The sequence below is a fragment of the Corapipo altera genome, unplaced genomic scaffold, assembly GCF_003945725.1.
Source record: "Corapipo altera isolate COAL_440 unplaced genomic scaffold, ASM394572v1 22b, whole genome shotgun sequence".
NCBI classification, from domain to species: Eukaryota; Metazoa; Chordata; class Aves; order Passeriformes; family Pipridae; genus Corapipo; species Corapipo altera.
Window position 1 is genome coordinate 12,572,198 of NW_020884876.1, and position 16,895 is coordinate 12,589,092.

At 35.9% G+C, this 16,895-nt stretch overlaps 1 protein-coding gene across 3 annotated transcripts in view; it reads right to left on the reverse strand.

The window, feature by feature from the left end:
- The window catches only part of GALNTL6 (polypeptide N-acetylgalactosaminyltransferase like 6), a 460,275-nt gene that overhangs the window by 274,887 nt on the left and 168,493 nt on the right, over window positions 1-16,895 (reverse strand). For all 3 annotated transcript variants that reach the window (XM_027635754.1, XM_027635755.1, XM_027635756.1), the window contains one exon: window positions 14,768-14,876. In XM_027635754.1, coding sequence (XP_027491555.1) covers window positions 14,768-14,876 — 109 coding nt within the window. The remainder of the gene's footprint in view (window positions 1-14,767; window positions 14,877-16,895) is intronic.

Here is a 16,895-nt window from a genome sequence, read left to right on the forward strand (position 1 = left end):
TACACTGCAGAGTAAAAATACAGTGTGTATGTGGGGCAAGTGATTGTTTTAAAATAAATCATAAGGTTAACCAGTGGCATTGTTTTGTTTTAGCAGAAAAGTGACTGCATATGAACTCTGAAACATAAATTGTCTGAAGGTTTGAATAAACACTTCACTAAAATAAGTACTACAATTAAAAAAAAAAAACCTATGGTTTTTAAAACTTGCTGCAAGTACTACAGTGTCTTGATGGGTGGAAAGACTCATTCTATCCCCCTTTCCCATTTTAATAACTCTAGCAAAAAAAAAAAGGAAGAAAAAAATAGACCATACTATTTGGTTTGTCCAGTGTATTTAGAATGCCACAGTGTACAATGCAAGATAAGCAGCAACATATGCTGTTTTGATATGAGTTGCTCTATCACTACAACAGAGCAGCAATATCCTCAGTAGCATTCTGCAGGCTGAGCTGAATCTAATCATAACTCTATAGCCAAGGGATGCACAGTACCTCTTCTATTTAGTCTAACTACTTATCACCAAATGCCACAGCCACCGGAATGTTTTTTTTCATTTAACATTAGAACAGACCATTAATCAGAGCCAAATACTGAATGAGCAAGCATATGAGAAACAGAATTCAACCATAAAAAAGGCTTCACAGTTTCATTTAGTAACTGAACGACCTGCTAGAATAAAAAGTCTCTACTACAGAACAAGATTACCTTAAAAAAAATAATCTACTAATAATGGTAAGGTGTTTGTTTCAGTACTTACATAAATTAATTCACACAAACTACATCAAGAATGGCATTCTAATAGTCTCTAGTACCAGTGAGTCTAGAGATTATTAATGCCTACGGTCAAGCTGATACCTTGAAAAAGCTCAAACTGAAGTGTTCCTAACATGATTTTATATAGGAACTAAACAGCTCCACAAATTTAATGCAAAATTATGGTTGCAAAGGTAGTGTTTCAGAAAACTCAAAAATACAAAATAATAGGGTTCTAACAGCTGTAGTTAACATATGACCTATCCCTCTTCCTCTATTTTTCTTCATTTTAAGACATAGTATAACCATGTGCCATTTATCATATACTATTACAGGAAAACAAACAGGATGTTCCATGCAACAAACTTACTATTATGAGCTCTTTATTTTTTTCTTTTTTTTTTTTTCATGAATTCAACCTAAACTAGCTCCAGAAGCTGGCTTTGCGGCTGTCACACAAAGAAGATGGAATAATCTGTAAAAATGAATTTAGCTACGTGTGAGTCAACAATGTGCAACAGCGTAGTGTGAGTCAACAGTGTGCAATAGTGTAGTCACTCTTGTACCTGAAGCACTATTCCATGATGTATATTCTATAAAGAATGCATAAGCTGTCACAGCTCCCAGTAAATTTAGATTTAGCCCGTAAGACTCCTATAGAAAAAAAAATTCTATTCCTGTATATGGAAATAGTAAATATGCACAGCTAAAGTTTGAGGCAGACCTAGGAAGTAGAACTATGCCATGTGATTCCCCACATGGTGACTCGGTGACAAAGTCAGACTTATTCCTACTGTAAATGCCTGCAAGCAATCAGAGTTTGCACACTCAGGACAACTTCCTCATGTAGTATATAAGTGGTTTATTACCTTTTCAGGTCCCTTTGGATCTATCCATTATACAGCACAGTGCCATATTTCTCAGATGATAATGAGTTTAATACAAAACTGAAGCTGGGTATGCAAATAATTACCTGGGTTAATGAACGAAACAGGTACCTTTTCAAATTCAGAGATACAAGAATTATCCTCAAGGCAAACAATACAAGCCCAAGAAGTGTACTAACATGTTAAGATGTAACAAGGTGTAGTTATAGCAGATACAAGCAAAACAAATCATATCATGTTCTAGGGACTGGCCATCCAGAGTCCTTCTGTTTACTTGAAACATAATGTATATTATCTACCACACCCAAAGTAACACTTTGAATCTCGGTCTTCTTTTCATGTTTTCTTTAGAAAAATCAGACACATTATTCCTGTGAAAACTGTTTTGATACTACATAACTGCTGCATATACTCACTACTGCTGCATTTCCCAGTGACTGCCTTTCCCTCTTCTTATAAAAGGCACCACTAATGCTGCAATCATTAATATCGCCTTTTATAATTCATTTTGTGGTTTAAAATGCATTCTTTATTTTAAAGAGCCTTACAATTGACTGACATTATTGTGGTAAGGAAATTGTGGTAAATTTAATGCTTGACCTGCTACGAGTACAGCTCTGCACAGCCCTTTTCCTCCCTTGCCATTGATTCACGTCTTTCTGAATAACGCAAGTCTAATTAAAGCCAACTGTTTTTCAAATGCCTGATACAAATTTGAGTAAACTCCCTGTATTAAAGTCAACTGAAACTTCAAGTCAATACATGCTGTGGAATCAGGTAGAGGGAGAAGTAGAGACTCAAAGAATCACCTTCAGCCATGAACTGAACAGATTTTCAACTAATTAGTTTAAAATATCTTCTATTAAAAAACACATGTCATCCCTTACAGAACACAACTAAATATTTATCCCAAGGCCATATTTACACATAATTCAGCACGAAACTGGTATGTCCATTGGGAACTTTTTTGAAAAAGTTAACTTGCTGAAAACTGATGTTTGGATTCAGCCAAAAGTATTTGTTGTTTTGGTGGTTTTTTTGGTTGTTTGGGTTTTTTTATTTTGTTGATACCAGCGTTAAAATAAGCAAATGAAAAATATATTTTGAAAACCAAAATTTTAAAACTAAAGTCTTCGTTTTTCAAAATCTTATATAAATGATACAACTTAACTAACATTATTAATGGATAGGCATTAAAGTTGAAAATTCTGTTTGTGAACCAAAACAATACTTTCTAATTCTATCATAGACAGAAAAAGGTTTGCGTATCAAAACAGCTTGAAATAAAAAAAGTCCATAAAAATTTCTTACTCACTGAGAAAAATTTTTAAAAAATTAAATTCCATTATGCAGATTCTTTATGTATTTATGCAGCACACAAGAACTCTGAGTTCTACTTTTGGCTGTATGATCAAAAGCCCCTCAATAAATCCAGTTTTTGAGGAGAAGGGAAGCAATCTTTAGCAACCACATTAAAGAAAGCAAGCATACACACTTCCCTAGCCCTCCATAACCACAGGTAACAGAGGAATAAGACAGATAGCAGAGATTTACTTTAATTGAAGGCTTTGCTTTGAAAGCATTACCAGAAATTCCACCATTTAATTTGTCCAGTATATTTGAAACTAGAAACGTGGAAAGAAATCTTCATTCCTTATATTTTCTGGTGAGAGGAAAAACACTTAGTTTGTCTATTTTGTTGCTATTAATTCATCTCTGCATTCATGTGATATGATTTAACTTAGAGAAAGTGCTTCTGAATATGTTTAATTTAATTTTTCCTGTACTTGTTTAAATAGTTAATCAATATCTTTACAATAGTGAGAGAAATTATAACAAAGGACTTGAATTGGATTAAGAATTCATGTTCCACTGTGCTGGGCAGGCGCCAGGTACCCACCAAAGCCACTCCCCTCCTCAGCTGGACAGAGAAGAGGATACATAACGAAAGGCTTGTGGGTTGAGATAAGGGCAGGGAGAAATCACTCACCAATTACTGTCATGGGCAAAGCAGACTCAACTCGGGGAAAGATTAATTTACTGCCAAGAAATGCTCAGGGTCTCATAACTTCTATGTATGTCTTCAGACATCTCCAAAAAATAAACAGAAAAAATGAAAACACAGTTTATTACAAATTTTATAAAGTTGATCACTGGATAAACTGGAGGGAAAAAGTAAATATAAATACCATACTAAATTGGCAGTATGTTAGTAACTTGCTTAACTTATTCATTAATAGCAGCTAATTTAAATGTCAACCCTCTAGAACTTTAACCACTCACAGCTTTCAGTCTTTTTGTGACATACATGAAGTTTCGATTTCTTCCCAGTATAACTGCTGTAGTAAAAGCTGGGAAAAAAATACATTAAAAAACCCCCCAAATAAATTAACATGTTATTTAGAGGCTTCTTTTCTTTTCGTGTGACAATATTAGAAATAGATTAGTCTCTCAACTAACAAATCCTTGAAGTATTCAGTGTTGCTTTACAGTGGAAAGAAGACCTGGAAGGACAACAGAATCAGTATCTTTTTAGTGTCTCCAACTTGCCCACTGGAGACAACTCCTTCCCTGCTTTATACACCAGTACTCACTCTGTTTCAGGATCAGTCTCACCTTTTGTAAGCTGCCATGGAATAAAAATGTAAGGAGCAACCTCATATACTTTCCAATAGTTTCCAAAATATATACGAGCTCTCCAATTAATTAACATCTAAAATAGAAGTAATAGTCAGGGTAACCTGAAATGACTTTAGCTATCATTAAAAAATATAAACCCGTAAACCAAAATGCATACTAAAAGAAAGACTTTTTCTATGTTTTAAGAATACCTATAATGCAATTTAAATGTGTATCTTGATTTATTTTTTTTAAATCTGAGAATTTGTCCTCTGAATTTCCTGGCAAGTTTTACAATTCACATTTAACCATTACCTACAGAACCTTTAGCCAGAATTACCTAAAAACAAGTTTATTTTCAGCCTGTAGACAGCAGAACTTTCACACAGGTTGGCAGAACAAAATGCCACTCCTAGAATGCCACTCCTTTTTTTACTTCCTTTTTGTTAGAAGGACAGATTCTCCCAGACACCACTTCACTGAAAGCGTGGAGGGCGGACAACTTTGTGTCACATAATAACATCCAAAAGGAAGCTGTGTTCTTTGAGAAGCAGTGATTACAGGCATCATTTGATGAGCTAGTGTCTAAAAAGCAAATTATAGCAAAACAATCATACATCTCTGCCTTTTCACATATATTCAATCGATGTCAGACAAATTGTTTCACCAGTCCAATAATTTTCCTCTGTCAGCTTGTTTAATGAAAACAGGAAGGAAAAGAAAGTCACCTTACACATATTTCATTTCATAAACTGCACTGAGATAAGTATACTAGACTTTTGTACTTGCAAACTTAATTCATATCCTCAAAAGTAAAAAAGCTATGACAGGAAAATAGGCACAATTTATTGGTTTTTTTTTTTCAGGAATCCAAACATCTTGTTGGTGTTTTGAAGGCCAAAAGGCTAAAATAATACTTTAAAAATGTGTTGGCAAATTTAACTACATCCTCTGCTAAACTGTATTTTTATGAAATAAACATTAAAATAATTAAGTTTACAGTATCAAGTCAATTGCAACATTAAGGAAAGCAAGTGGCGACTTTTAGGGTGTAAAGAGCTTTCTAATGTCTTTGGAATGGTGTGCTTGTGATTATTATCATGATTATTCTAGACGATGGAGTCTGTAACATGCAAGGTTACTGACCAGTGTGCAAGCAGTATCTGGCACTGGCATACAATGCAAATTCCTTCAAATATCATGTAGCTTAGACCAAAAAAGAGCCTTGTTCATTTGGCAAGCCTTTAAAATTGAAGTTCTTCTTATGGATCTTTTGACCTGGATTCTGATTAAAGGAATGTCTTTCTTAAATCTTTAAAAAGAAACAGACTTTAAAGGTGGCTGACAGCAGTTAATTCCATGTTTTAAAATTAAAAGTTTTAAAATTAAAAGATGACACAAAAGTAGTAAGGAAAACTTTCACTTTCCCATTGCAATTGAATTGAAAAGTATGGTCTTGATGTACTGTAATTGCTGCCAACCACTTGGTTCAAGGTCTTTCACTACAGTTTAGTCAGGATTCATTTCCTTCTTCTCTGAATTTGAGTTTTCATAGTAAACCAAGCAATGGTTCTTTGTTCCACTGAGTCAAGCAGTAATTGCCCCGAACTGACAAACTTGATCATTTTTACATCTATCAAAAGAGAGAACAACCTCAATTAAAATGTTCTATAGAGCTCTCCTCCTTCTTACATATAGACAGGTCTAGCCTGAAGGTCTCTAAACTGTTCAGTCCAAACTCTCCCTGCAAATGAGACACGTTTCATAAGAGTATCCAGATAAAATTAATTTTCCAGAATTACTACAAAAAACATCTCTCTTTAAAAAAAAAAACAACACCAAACAGAAAACTCAAACAGCCAAATATCTACACATGGACTCCTAATAAAGAACAAACACTTTAAAAGTCCTGGAAAAGTTTAAGCACAGGAAGAAAGACAACTAACAGTGCCCAAACCCCAAAACACCCTCCCAGACTGCAACTGCCAAATTAAAAGATCCATTTTAGCTGAGACTTCCCCTCATACCCCTCCTACCCAAAACCCCCCAACCCCAAAACTTCTAAAGTCAAGTTTTTTTATTTTTCAGGCAACAACTCTACTAAACCTGCAAGTATTACACATTAAATACTCACATGATGTGAGTCCGCTGACAGCTCTTCACCACTATACAGAACAGATAATAATATACTTGGGACTACCACAAGCAGATGGCAAGATTGTAAGAGAGCACTTCTTAGAATCTGGATGCTAGTTTCAATCTAGAATATGTATGATTGATTTACCATGTAGTCATAGATATTTCTTGCCAAGTTTCTGGAAATACAATTTTCTTTCTGCCTATCATGGTAAAAATCAACATGCCAATGCCCAGCACAGAAAGGTAAATAAGATAATGTTCAGTGTTCTATATAAAATGAGCCATACTATGAACTCTACTCCTGCTTCCTCTGCTCTGGTAGCTCTTTAAAGTTAGCTTATCAACTAAGTGGTTTAATTGATGAGTTTCCAACTACTCTGTGTGTGAATGGGGAGGGTGGGGGCAGGTAAGAAAAGGAGAAGAACCAGATTAACTTCAACCACATGAAGGGCCTCAAATCTGGCCAAGGCAACAGGGGCATTGTGCTTTAAAACAGCTTAGCTCTGACTTACAGCACCTTTATACTCTTCCTTATGCATAGATTTAAGTGTCAAGACTTAGTTCTATCGTGCACACTTTTCTGACAGACACAAATTCTACACAGTGACAGCCTTGCTCTTCCTGGCTTCTTCTGCAGCAGTGTAATATTAAGTTGTAACTTGAGATCCAGTGAGGGTGTGTAGTAACACAAATTACCACTGAAATGATACTGTGATACACCATTTCACAATCTGAGAAAGCCAGGGAAAAACCTAGGCACTTGTGAAAAAAACAAACAAACAAACCAAACCATATTTTCTAGATATCATCATTTAGACCTCTGCAGAAGGTACCACTGGAAAAAATATCTCTTTCTAAATCATTATTTGAGAGTATAATACAGGTTTTTTTTTGCTTGGCACCTAGCTCCAAACTGATCTTACTGTTTTCAACAGGATATCCTGACCATTAAGAATAAGAGTGGTAGAATCACATCTCAGTCTACAGCACTTTATTTACAGAGCAAATGCATTTTAATATGTGAAACACTTTATGTAACTGCAGTAGATTGCAAACATCTTTCATATTATATATCCTTTATGTGCTGTCTGTTTGACAAGCCATGATTAACATTACAGTTTAGAATTTTTTAATCATGTCAGACTTGCATTAAGATAAACTGATAAACATTTTTCTCTTTTAAAAGACAATACATTGCAAACTGCATGAAGCATATTCGTGATTAATGCTATGAAAAATTAGGTTAGGAATGTTTATTGAGACCTTGGCTATCACTACAGCTCCAATTATACTGGAAGTTCTCAAATTCTCTTGGAAAGAATTGCAAGTTCAGAGGCCTAAATTAAATCTAGTAAATTTGTTTAATATATAATGCTGCCAAGACCCCTAGTGTATAATTTCATACAAAATACAGGATAAGTAAATCAATATTTCAGTATGTATGTCTTTTCCTGCAAAACTTTTATTACATTTACCTGTATAAGTATCACAGAACTAATTTATTTCATAACCAATACGGAATTGCATTTAATGCTGCTTTTGTATTATTTCATAACCAATAGGGAATTGCATTTAATGCTGCTTTTGTATCATGCTGCCTCAAATCTTCTAGAGGCATCTTCTTTGGCACTAGGCTTTGCCTTGACAAGTTGATCTGAATTTAAGAACAGGTACTGTTCAAAATTATAAGGTTTAACCACAGAAGTTTGAGAGAATTATTTTACACATTTTATTCTCAAAAATACTTGAACAGAAGTGATGGAAAACAATCACCACTGCACAATGTCTTTAGGTCACACTGAAGTCAAATGTCAAGTGTTCACTACTTGTTACGGCAGTACTTTGAGACTTTTGCTTCCTTTAACATTCCACCCCAAGAATACAGAGCTTCATTCTATTTCCATTTTCATCACAAACATGTTCACTTATTTTTCAATATCTCTGCTTAGCTTGTTTATAAAACTAATCAGTATGAATGTTTGTTTGTAGAACTACAGAACATACTGTCTGTTTGTTTATAGAACTAATCTCTATGAAATGCCTACACTGAGTCATGTAAAGGTCAAGATCTTTAAAATCCTCTTCTCCCAGTCAATGTAACATTTTCAAGAAGCAGAAAGGTAAAAACAATACCAAATATAGGACAGAATTAAAACCTTCATTCCTCCCCTCCACAGCAAGCTTCCACATACTATTTAAATATACAAATAGGAAGAACAAATAATGTGCAAATTGCTCGACAACTGCTGGAATAACCTTGGGCTGTTATGGTACATGCTAAAAGGTTTTTCCTCTGAGATCTTATTAGCAAAGCAGCAAAATGGCTCAACAGTCAAACACAAAAGTATTGACAGTTACATCTCAGAATTCACTTCATCAACCCCTTAACCAATTTCTTTCGAAGACAAAGGCTTTTATATATTTATATTTATACAGCTCTTTACGTGTTGCCATTCTCTCAGAAATTTGCCTATTACACTAAATTTTTAACAAACCTCACAGAATATAATTTCAGCATACACATGCAATTAGACAAAAATATCTCCAAAGCATTATAAAGTAAAAAAACCCAAAAGACTGTATTAAAAAAAACCACAAATTGAAAACAAAAAAACACTATGAAACTTGCAGTATGCGATATTTCTACATGTACCTTACAGGTTATTGTGGTGGGTTCACCTTGGCTGAACGCCAGATGTCCACCCAGTCACTCTATTCCTCCCCTTCCCAGCCAGACAGGGGAGAGAGTAAGGTGGGAAAAGAAAACAACACAAATCATGGGTTGTGATAAGGCAGTTTGTATTTATGCAAAAAAAAGAAAGCAAAAGCAGCGTGCACATGCACAAAGCAGAAGCCAGCAGTTAATCTCTACTTCCCACAAGGAGCGATGGTCGGCCACTTCTGCGAGAAGCAGGGCTCCAGCACACGTAACAGTTGTCAGCAGGCAGCCATCAGAGACAATGAGTGCCTGTGGTCCTGCTCCTTGCCTCAGCTTTATATCTGGGTTGACGTCACGTGGTCTGGAATATCCCCTTGGTCAGTGTGGGTCAGCTGGCCTACTTTTGTCCCCTCCCAGGATCTTGCCCTTGACTGAAGAAGGAATGTTACAGTGCTGTGCTCAGCAGAAGCCAAAACATTGGTGTGTTATCAACACTCCTCTAGCTACCAGTCATCATCACTTGTATAAGAAGAAAGGAGATAAATCAGACTGTTCAAATTACTGAGGTATTACTCTGCTCTCTATTGCTGGTAAAATCCTTGGAAGAATACTTTTGAACAGATTAATACTCACTATTGCAGAAGAACTTCTACCTGAAAGCCAATGTGGTTTCAGAGCCAACAAGAGTACCACAGACAACTGCAAGAGTAGTATAGGGAACAGAACAAAGGACTCTATGTAACTTTTGTTGATTTTCCAAAGCTTTTGATATCATGAGTTGAAAAGGTCTGTAGTAGATTTTGGAATGGTTAGGATGTCTCCCCAAGTTCCTCAAAATGATCATTTTGCTTCATGAGGATCAGCGTGGCCAAGTCAGATATGGTGATGCATTTTCTGAGCCCTTTCTAATAACTAATGGTGTGAAACAAGGCTGTGTTCTTGCACCAACTCTATTCACAATCTTTTTCAGCATGATGCTCCAAAGGGCCACGGCAGACCTCGATGATCAGGACGGTATCTACATTCGATATCATACTGATGGAAGCCTATTCAACCTAAGGTGACTGAAGGCCCACACTAAGACCTTAAACCATCTTGTCCGGGAGCTGCTTTATGCTGATGACGCCGCCCTTGTTGCCCACACAGAAGCAGCTCTGCAGCGTTTAACATCCTGCTTTGCAGAGGCTGCTGAGCTTTTTGGGCTGGAAGTCAGCTTGAAGAAGACAGAAGTTTTCTACCAACCTGCACCTCAGGAAGTTTTCCACCATCCTCACATCATCACTGGCGAATCAGAGCTCAAGTCAGTCCAGCAGTTTAATTATCTGGGAAGCATTATCTTCTCGGACGGTAAGATTAACAAAGAGATAGACAACAGGTTAGCAAAGGCATATAGAGCTTTTGGAAAACTCCATAAAAGAGTTTGGTGTAATAAACACCTAAAGAAAAGCACAAACATCACTGTTTACAGAGCCATTGTGCTGTCTACTCTTTTATATGGGTCCGAATCATGGGTCATTTACCTCCACCACTTGCGACTCTTAGAACACTTCCATCAGCGCTGCCTCCATGCAATCCTAAACATCCACTGGACTGATTACGTGACTAATACATCTGTTCTTGAACAGGCAGCAGTTACAAGTATTGAGGCTGTGTTGCTGAGAACACAGTTGTGTTGGGCAGGACATGTCTCAAGGATGCAGGACCACCGCCTCCTTAAGATTGTGCTCTATGGCGAACTTGCCACTGGCTGCCACAAGACAGGAGCCCCAAAGAGGAGATACAAGGACTTCCTGAAACAATATCTCAGCTTTGGCCATACTGATCATCATCACTGGTCTACTCTGGCCTCCAATCGGGAGACATGGAGATACACTATACATAATGCTGCTGCTTCTTTTGAGAACACACGCAGAATCATTCTTGAGGAGAAAAGAGAACGCAGAAGGAATTGTGTCTTGCCAATACCACCTAAGGAGACTTTCCGCTCTGCCTTTTGCAACCGGACTCGTCTATCTCACATTGGCCTTTTTAGCCATCAGTACGCTTGTAGCAAATGTGTGTAGAATCCTTCTCAAATCTTCGTTTGCGAAGTCAAGCCATGAAGTTACCAATGCAGACCACAGCACTGTGAGGGCTACTATGGAGAAATAAATTCTGGCTCAGCCAGACCCGCCACAGCTATTAATATAATTATTAGAATTGATAAAAAGTTTTCAGAAATTAAACCTTATTTTTTGTTTTCCAGTTCTGCTCAGCTGGAAATTTTCCCTTTTTCTAATCCTTCAGTTCTCCTTTTCTACATTGGGAAAGATATCACTTGTAGCAAGGAATAGCTTTTCATGAAATAGCACCACATTAAAATATAAACATTCAATCTATACTTCTTTAAAAGCCCAAGAATTACACATATGAATCCTTCCTCTTATTTGAAAAGGGCTATAATTCATCATTACTGGTCCTACTTGTATCTGATGGTAGAGCTGAGAAGTTCTTGAGTGAAATAGATAAAATAACTTTCAGAAATGGAGGAACAATGACATTGACTGATTCTCGAGGACTGTTATTCTCACTACCCAGGACATAAAGATAGAGGTGAAATCAACATAATTTCTTCTCGTGGATGCTTTTGAATTACTACCTTAGGCTCACATGGCTCTCCCTCCTGTGAATTTCATCCCACACGGAGCATTCAGGGACCTCACATTCCTAGTTCTGCACAGAAAGCTTGGAAAATCAGTGGCCGTTGATGCCACAGAAGCTGCCACGCTCCTGAAATTAATGTCTTGGTAGAAAAGCACTCAGAGTCCTCCCCAGACAACTGAAGGCAAGTAGGGAAATCTCTGATGAAATGAAGAAATGACAACTACAGTAGCTGATTAATGGCAATATCAGGGGCTTCAGCATCCAGGATCTCCACTCTATCTAGGGATGCAGGTAGGTTTACACTGCCATGACACAATCAGTGCTGCTGTACCTGGGTTAATATACACAACAGCAGCTACCTAGGTTATTACTACGCAAGCTGAGTAAGGTGCACTCACAACTCTGAACTTCAATGCAAGAGTACTCTTCTGATATACTTAGGACACTGTTTATTACTTAATGAAACAAAAATTGGCAGATGCGCAATTTGCATTTGTTTACAGTTCTCATATTTTTAGCGCAAATTAAGCATATTCTTCATCAAGGCATGCCATCAGTTGTATTCCCAGAGGAAAACAAATTAATAGATACGGTTCTTATTTTAAATGCTGATTTCTTGTCAAAAAGATGGCATGACATATCAACTCCAACAAAGTCAGTTTCTCTGATTAGCTTATTTTGTTCCCTCCCCCTCCATTGTAATATCTGATTGACTTAATGGCTCACTTAAGAAAATAAAAGCAATTAAACGTCTTTTTTTTTCTTTCTAAAGTATCTATCACAACTGTTTAGTTAGGAATTATTTCTTGTTAACGTTAATTTTTGCATTCCTATTCCTATACTTCAGTCACTGGGTTTGAGCTAATGACAGAATAATATTCAGAGAAAAATGGAACTGATTGGGTTGACTGAATGACACTACATCTATTCTGTACTGATAAGTAGTATATTTATAAAGCAAATGGCTTTATAAATAGGAGGAGAGACTACACAAATCCAGGAATATAGATTTTTTATTTCATGGAATGAAAAGGGATCAAAATATTTGGCCGTGAAATGGAAGAAGTAGTCATGGAGAAACTAGTACCTCTCCATAATTAGAAATTATGAAATTCACATTCCCAGTGCTTAAGAAATTGTAAGCTTTACAGATCAACAGCTAGACTGAATTAAAAGAAATACTTCACTCCTTTTTTTCAGTGCAAGGACCATTGACTACCTCTCCTGAAATGTCCCGAGAAGCCTTTTCATTGGTGTTATTTCATGCTTTCAGACAGATTTTTAACTAAAAGTTCATTTCAGATATATTTTGTTTTGTTATTAGGAAGAGAAATCACATAGTATGTCCCAAAAGAGTGCACTGAGATAATCCACCTTTGTATTTTATTACTATACTGTGATTTTCACAAAAAAAAAAGCATTAGAAGTTATTTTGATCTACTGAATAATGATGACAAAAATAATTTAAAAGAGATTTCTTAAAAGGGCAAACTCAGCAAACAGTAAAATAAAAAAAATTAAAAATATAAATAAGTCAAAATATTTGAAGCACTATCATTACAAAGAATCAAAGTTTACTGGAAAAAATATTCACATACTACTACAGTTATAATGTTAGGATCAGGACTGGAAATAACAAAGCTACATAACACGTTCTGTAAATTTCTTAGTTGACTCAATGCAATGGCTTGCATTATGTTGGCAGTGCTATAGCTATCCATCAGATAATCCTAAGTATTACTGTTATTTTACCTAAAACATATGGGGACCATATTACACATTTAGGAATTAAAAGTACATTGCCAAAGCATCAGTGCACATCTCTTGAAAAAGGCTATTCTAACCAGCAGATGTGATATTCTCTATATATGTGCAAGTTTCTACATACATGCTGCTACTATTTTGTACCTTCTCTTAGATATTTGTCATTTTTCAGTTAGAAATTTGGAACACAATAATTATTGATCTGATAACTCCTAAGTTGCATAGAATAACTTCCTCCTCCTCCCCACCTTTTATACTTCCTAAGCACATGTGAAAGGATATTTTTTTTAGTTAGTGATCAAGATTCAAAAGAGAAAGGGAGAAACAGTTTACAAAATTAACCTACGTTTGCAATATTTTACTTGTTTTACTTACTGCAAAACTAAGTACTTACTACATCTTATGAATTTGTCAACTAGATTCAGCTGTAGAGGTATTCTGGGGAGGTGTTTGCTGTCTCAAGACAGTGGGATCAAGACAACGTAATTTATTTTACAATAGTAGATTGGCCTTTGTAAAATAATGACTTTGAAACACTGATTAAGGTGCAATTCAACTGCTGTTTCCCTTCTTTCTAATTTAATTCATCTTATGTTGAAGAGTTGTACATTATATTATAAAAGAAGAATTCAAATCTGAACACGCTCTGATGACAGAAAAAGGAATACAAACCATCCTTTGCAATTAGGGCATGCACCATGAGAAGGTACATTAAAACTGCATTACCTACTGTAACAAAGTGTCCTCCAGCATATCTGCAAATACAATTTTCTCCCATTTTCAAATACTTTTAGACTGTCAGAATGAAGTGAAGTAGCTTTAGCTTCTAGGATTGAAGTTTGACAATGGTAAAAGTGCCAAAAGTTTTCTTCCAAGATAACCTTAGATATTCTTGGCAGCTATAGGTACTGAACTCAGGTTTTATTCATTGATTTAAGGACAACTTGGCTTTAGTTGTAATGTATGCCCCTTTGGAAACCAACACTTTGTTTCAATTTGGTCACAGTCAAACAACTGATTTGAACTTGGAAAATATTTTGATCACAACATTTTTTCCCATTACAAAATCATTATATAGTTATTAGCATGAAACACATTATTTTTATTGTCACCCAGCTGTTTTCAGAGATAAGGTATTTATGCATGGTCTGACCCCTAAATTCAGAACATTATGTCCTTGTAGCATTGCAATTAAAAAAAAAAGGTTGTTAGGAATGCCTTTTAGATGACTTAAAAGAAAAAATAACCATGTAGATAAAGAATGAGTAAACCACTTTAATTTGTTCTGAACTCATGTATACCTGAACGCATAGCATCTTTTTGAATGCTTTCATAATCATGCCAGTCCTTCCTTTTTAAGCCATCAGTCCAGGCAAAGAGCTGTCCATCTCCCAGCCCCAATGGAAGTGTCTGTGGAAACAGTAAATAAACAAATAAATAAACATATACATACATATGTGTCTTGCATTATTACAGAGGAACAGTCAAGCAAATAAAACATTCAGCTTATTGAATACAAATATTGAAACTTTACTGTGGTAAATGAAGTACCTTGATTTTTTCCTTAAACTACCACTCAAGCAAAATTGGAGTTATATTTACTCTGTACCTTTCAATGTTTCCCTTTAATTTTTTTTTATTTTTTCAGTACTTGCTGTTGAGTTATTGGTATTTACACAAGGTCAAAAAACTGCATCAAAGACACAGAGCAAAGAGATCCCCCAAACACTTTCAAATCTCGTAGATCTTTCTTCACGATAAGTGATAAGGGGTAAAAAACAAACACACACCACCACAAAATACCCAGAAAAAAAACCCCCATATGACATCTAGTTGGTAAGATGACTTCCTCTTTCCAGACTCCTGATTCTTGGGTAAAGCTAAGAACTGCCTTTTGCTTCTAGGTGAAATTATCTTTCTAGAGCTTTTATTTTCATCATTCTTTCTGCCAAATGTTAGTATTTTTATGAAAAATAAGAATCGAAAAGTCCCATTAGAAGTACATGAAATGTAGATCTGTAGGAAGTAGCACAAAGCTGCAGCAGGTTTCAAATAAAGTTAGGCTTTTCTAAATGCTTTATTTACAAAAATTGTGGTAAAAGTGGACAAAATTTGACAAGCAAAGAAGACGACTGAATCAGTAGGTTTGAATCAGCAAACTGTTCAGAATAAAGAGCAGATATATAACGCATGTTAGAAACATTGTTATCAAAGTTCTGTGAAAACACACTTGAAAAGCAGTTCCAGGGACGCAACATCTGATCAACCTTCTAACAGGAAAAACTGAAAGCTCTACAAAAATCTTATGCATATGTAACAGTGATACTTTGCCCTTCATGTATCAAGTCTGTAAACCCAAAGAGCATTGGACTCACCCATTTGCCATTCCTGATTTTACACTACTGGCTGCACAAAACTGGATGACACTCACTGCCTCAAAGTGAAATTGTCCCAGCATGCTGAGCTAGGGTTTCTGTTTTTAGGAGAGACAAATATCTGCCAAGCTACATGGTGCAGATGTGGTCACTAAGCCATCCTTAAAACTGAGGTTCTAAGGCTTTTGAATTTGTAAGCAAGACGTGAGGAATGCCAGGCATGACTGGTTACCTTTAAGCAAAGGATGCTAGAAATCCTGGCTGACAAAGATTCATGCTGAAAAGCTCTGCTTTGGGTCAGATGAGAATGTTGGATATTCAGGGCAAAGTGGTGTGAACTCAGTGGTCTCCAATAAATCCCTGAGATACCAAGAAAAATCCATCACATCCTGCTAGCATGACCTACATTTTTTAGTCTTAATATCAAAGGTAATTTATGTTACATAATCCCAAAATGCAATCCAGTCTGTGGTTATTTTTCTATTAAAACTTTTGCAGACATATTCCAAGAAAACACTGTTGTCTCTGTATTTTAATATAATACAAGTCAGAAATTCACACCTGGAAGAATCAAAGAACTTAATATATCCTGATAAAATATTTCAGGTTATCAAAATATCTAACCTTTCATGTTCTTGAAATAAACTCACTAAATTCAGTAAGTCTTGAGTTCAAACAATGCTAATGTTCTAATAGTAATACAAAACTGCTTGCTTTTTAAAGTCAGAAGCATAAGGTAGGACACAGGCTGCAAGAGCGTTAATCATGATTCTGTAGCCCAAATTCCTAAAATCATCTACTCTGAAGCAGGCCCAGACAGATTCAATTAAACTTCTATCTCTTGTCAGTATGGGTACAGCTGGTGTCAATCATTTGGTCCCAAAAAATCAAGACTATCAAAACTATCAAAAGCAGGATAAACTTTACTTTTGTGACTCTTTTTTCCTATGATGGCTTCTTTCCCTAAAAACAGTGATCTAAATGGCAAGTCTGCAGGACAATGAAAGACAGCTGAATAGTAGAGTTTAGAGGTTTCTGGTTTGTCTATTTGCAT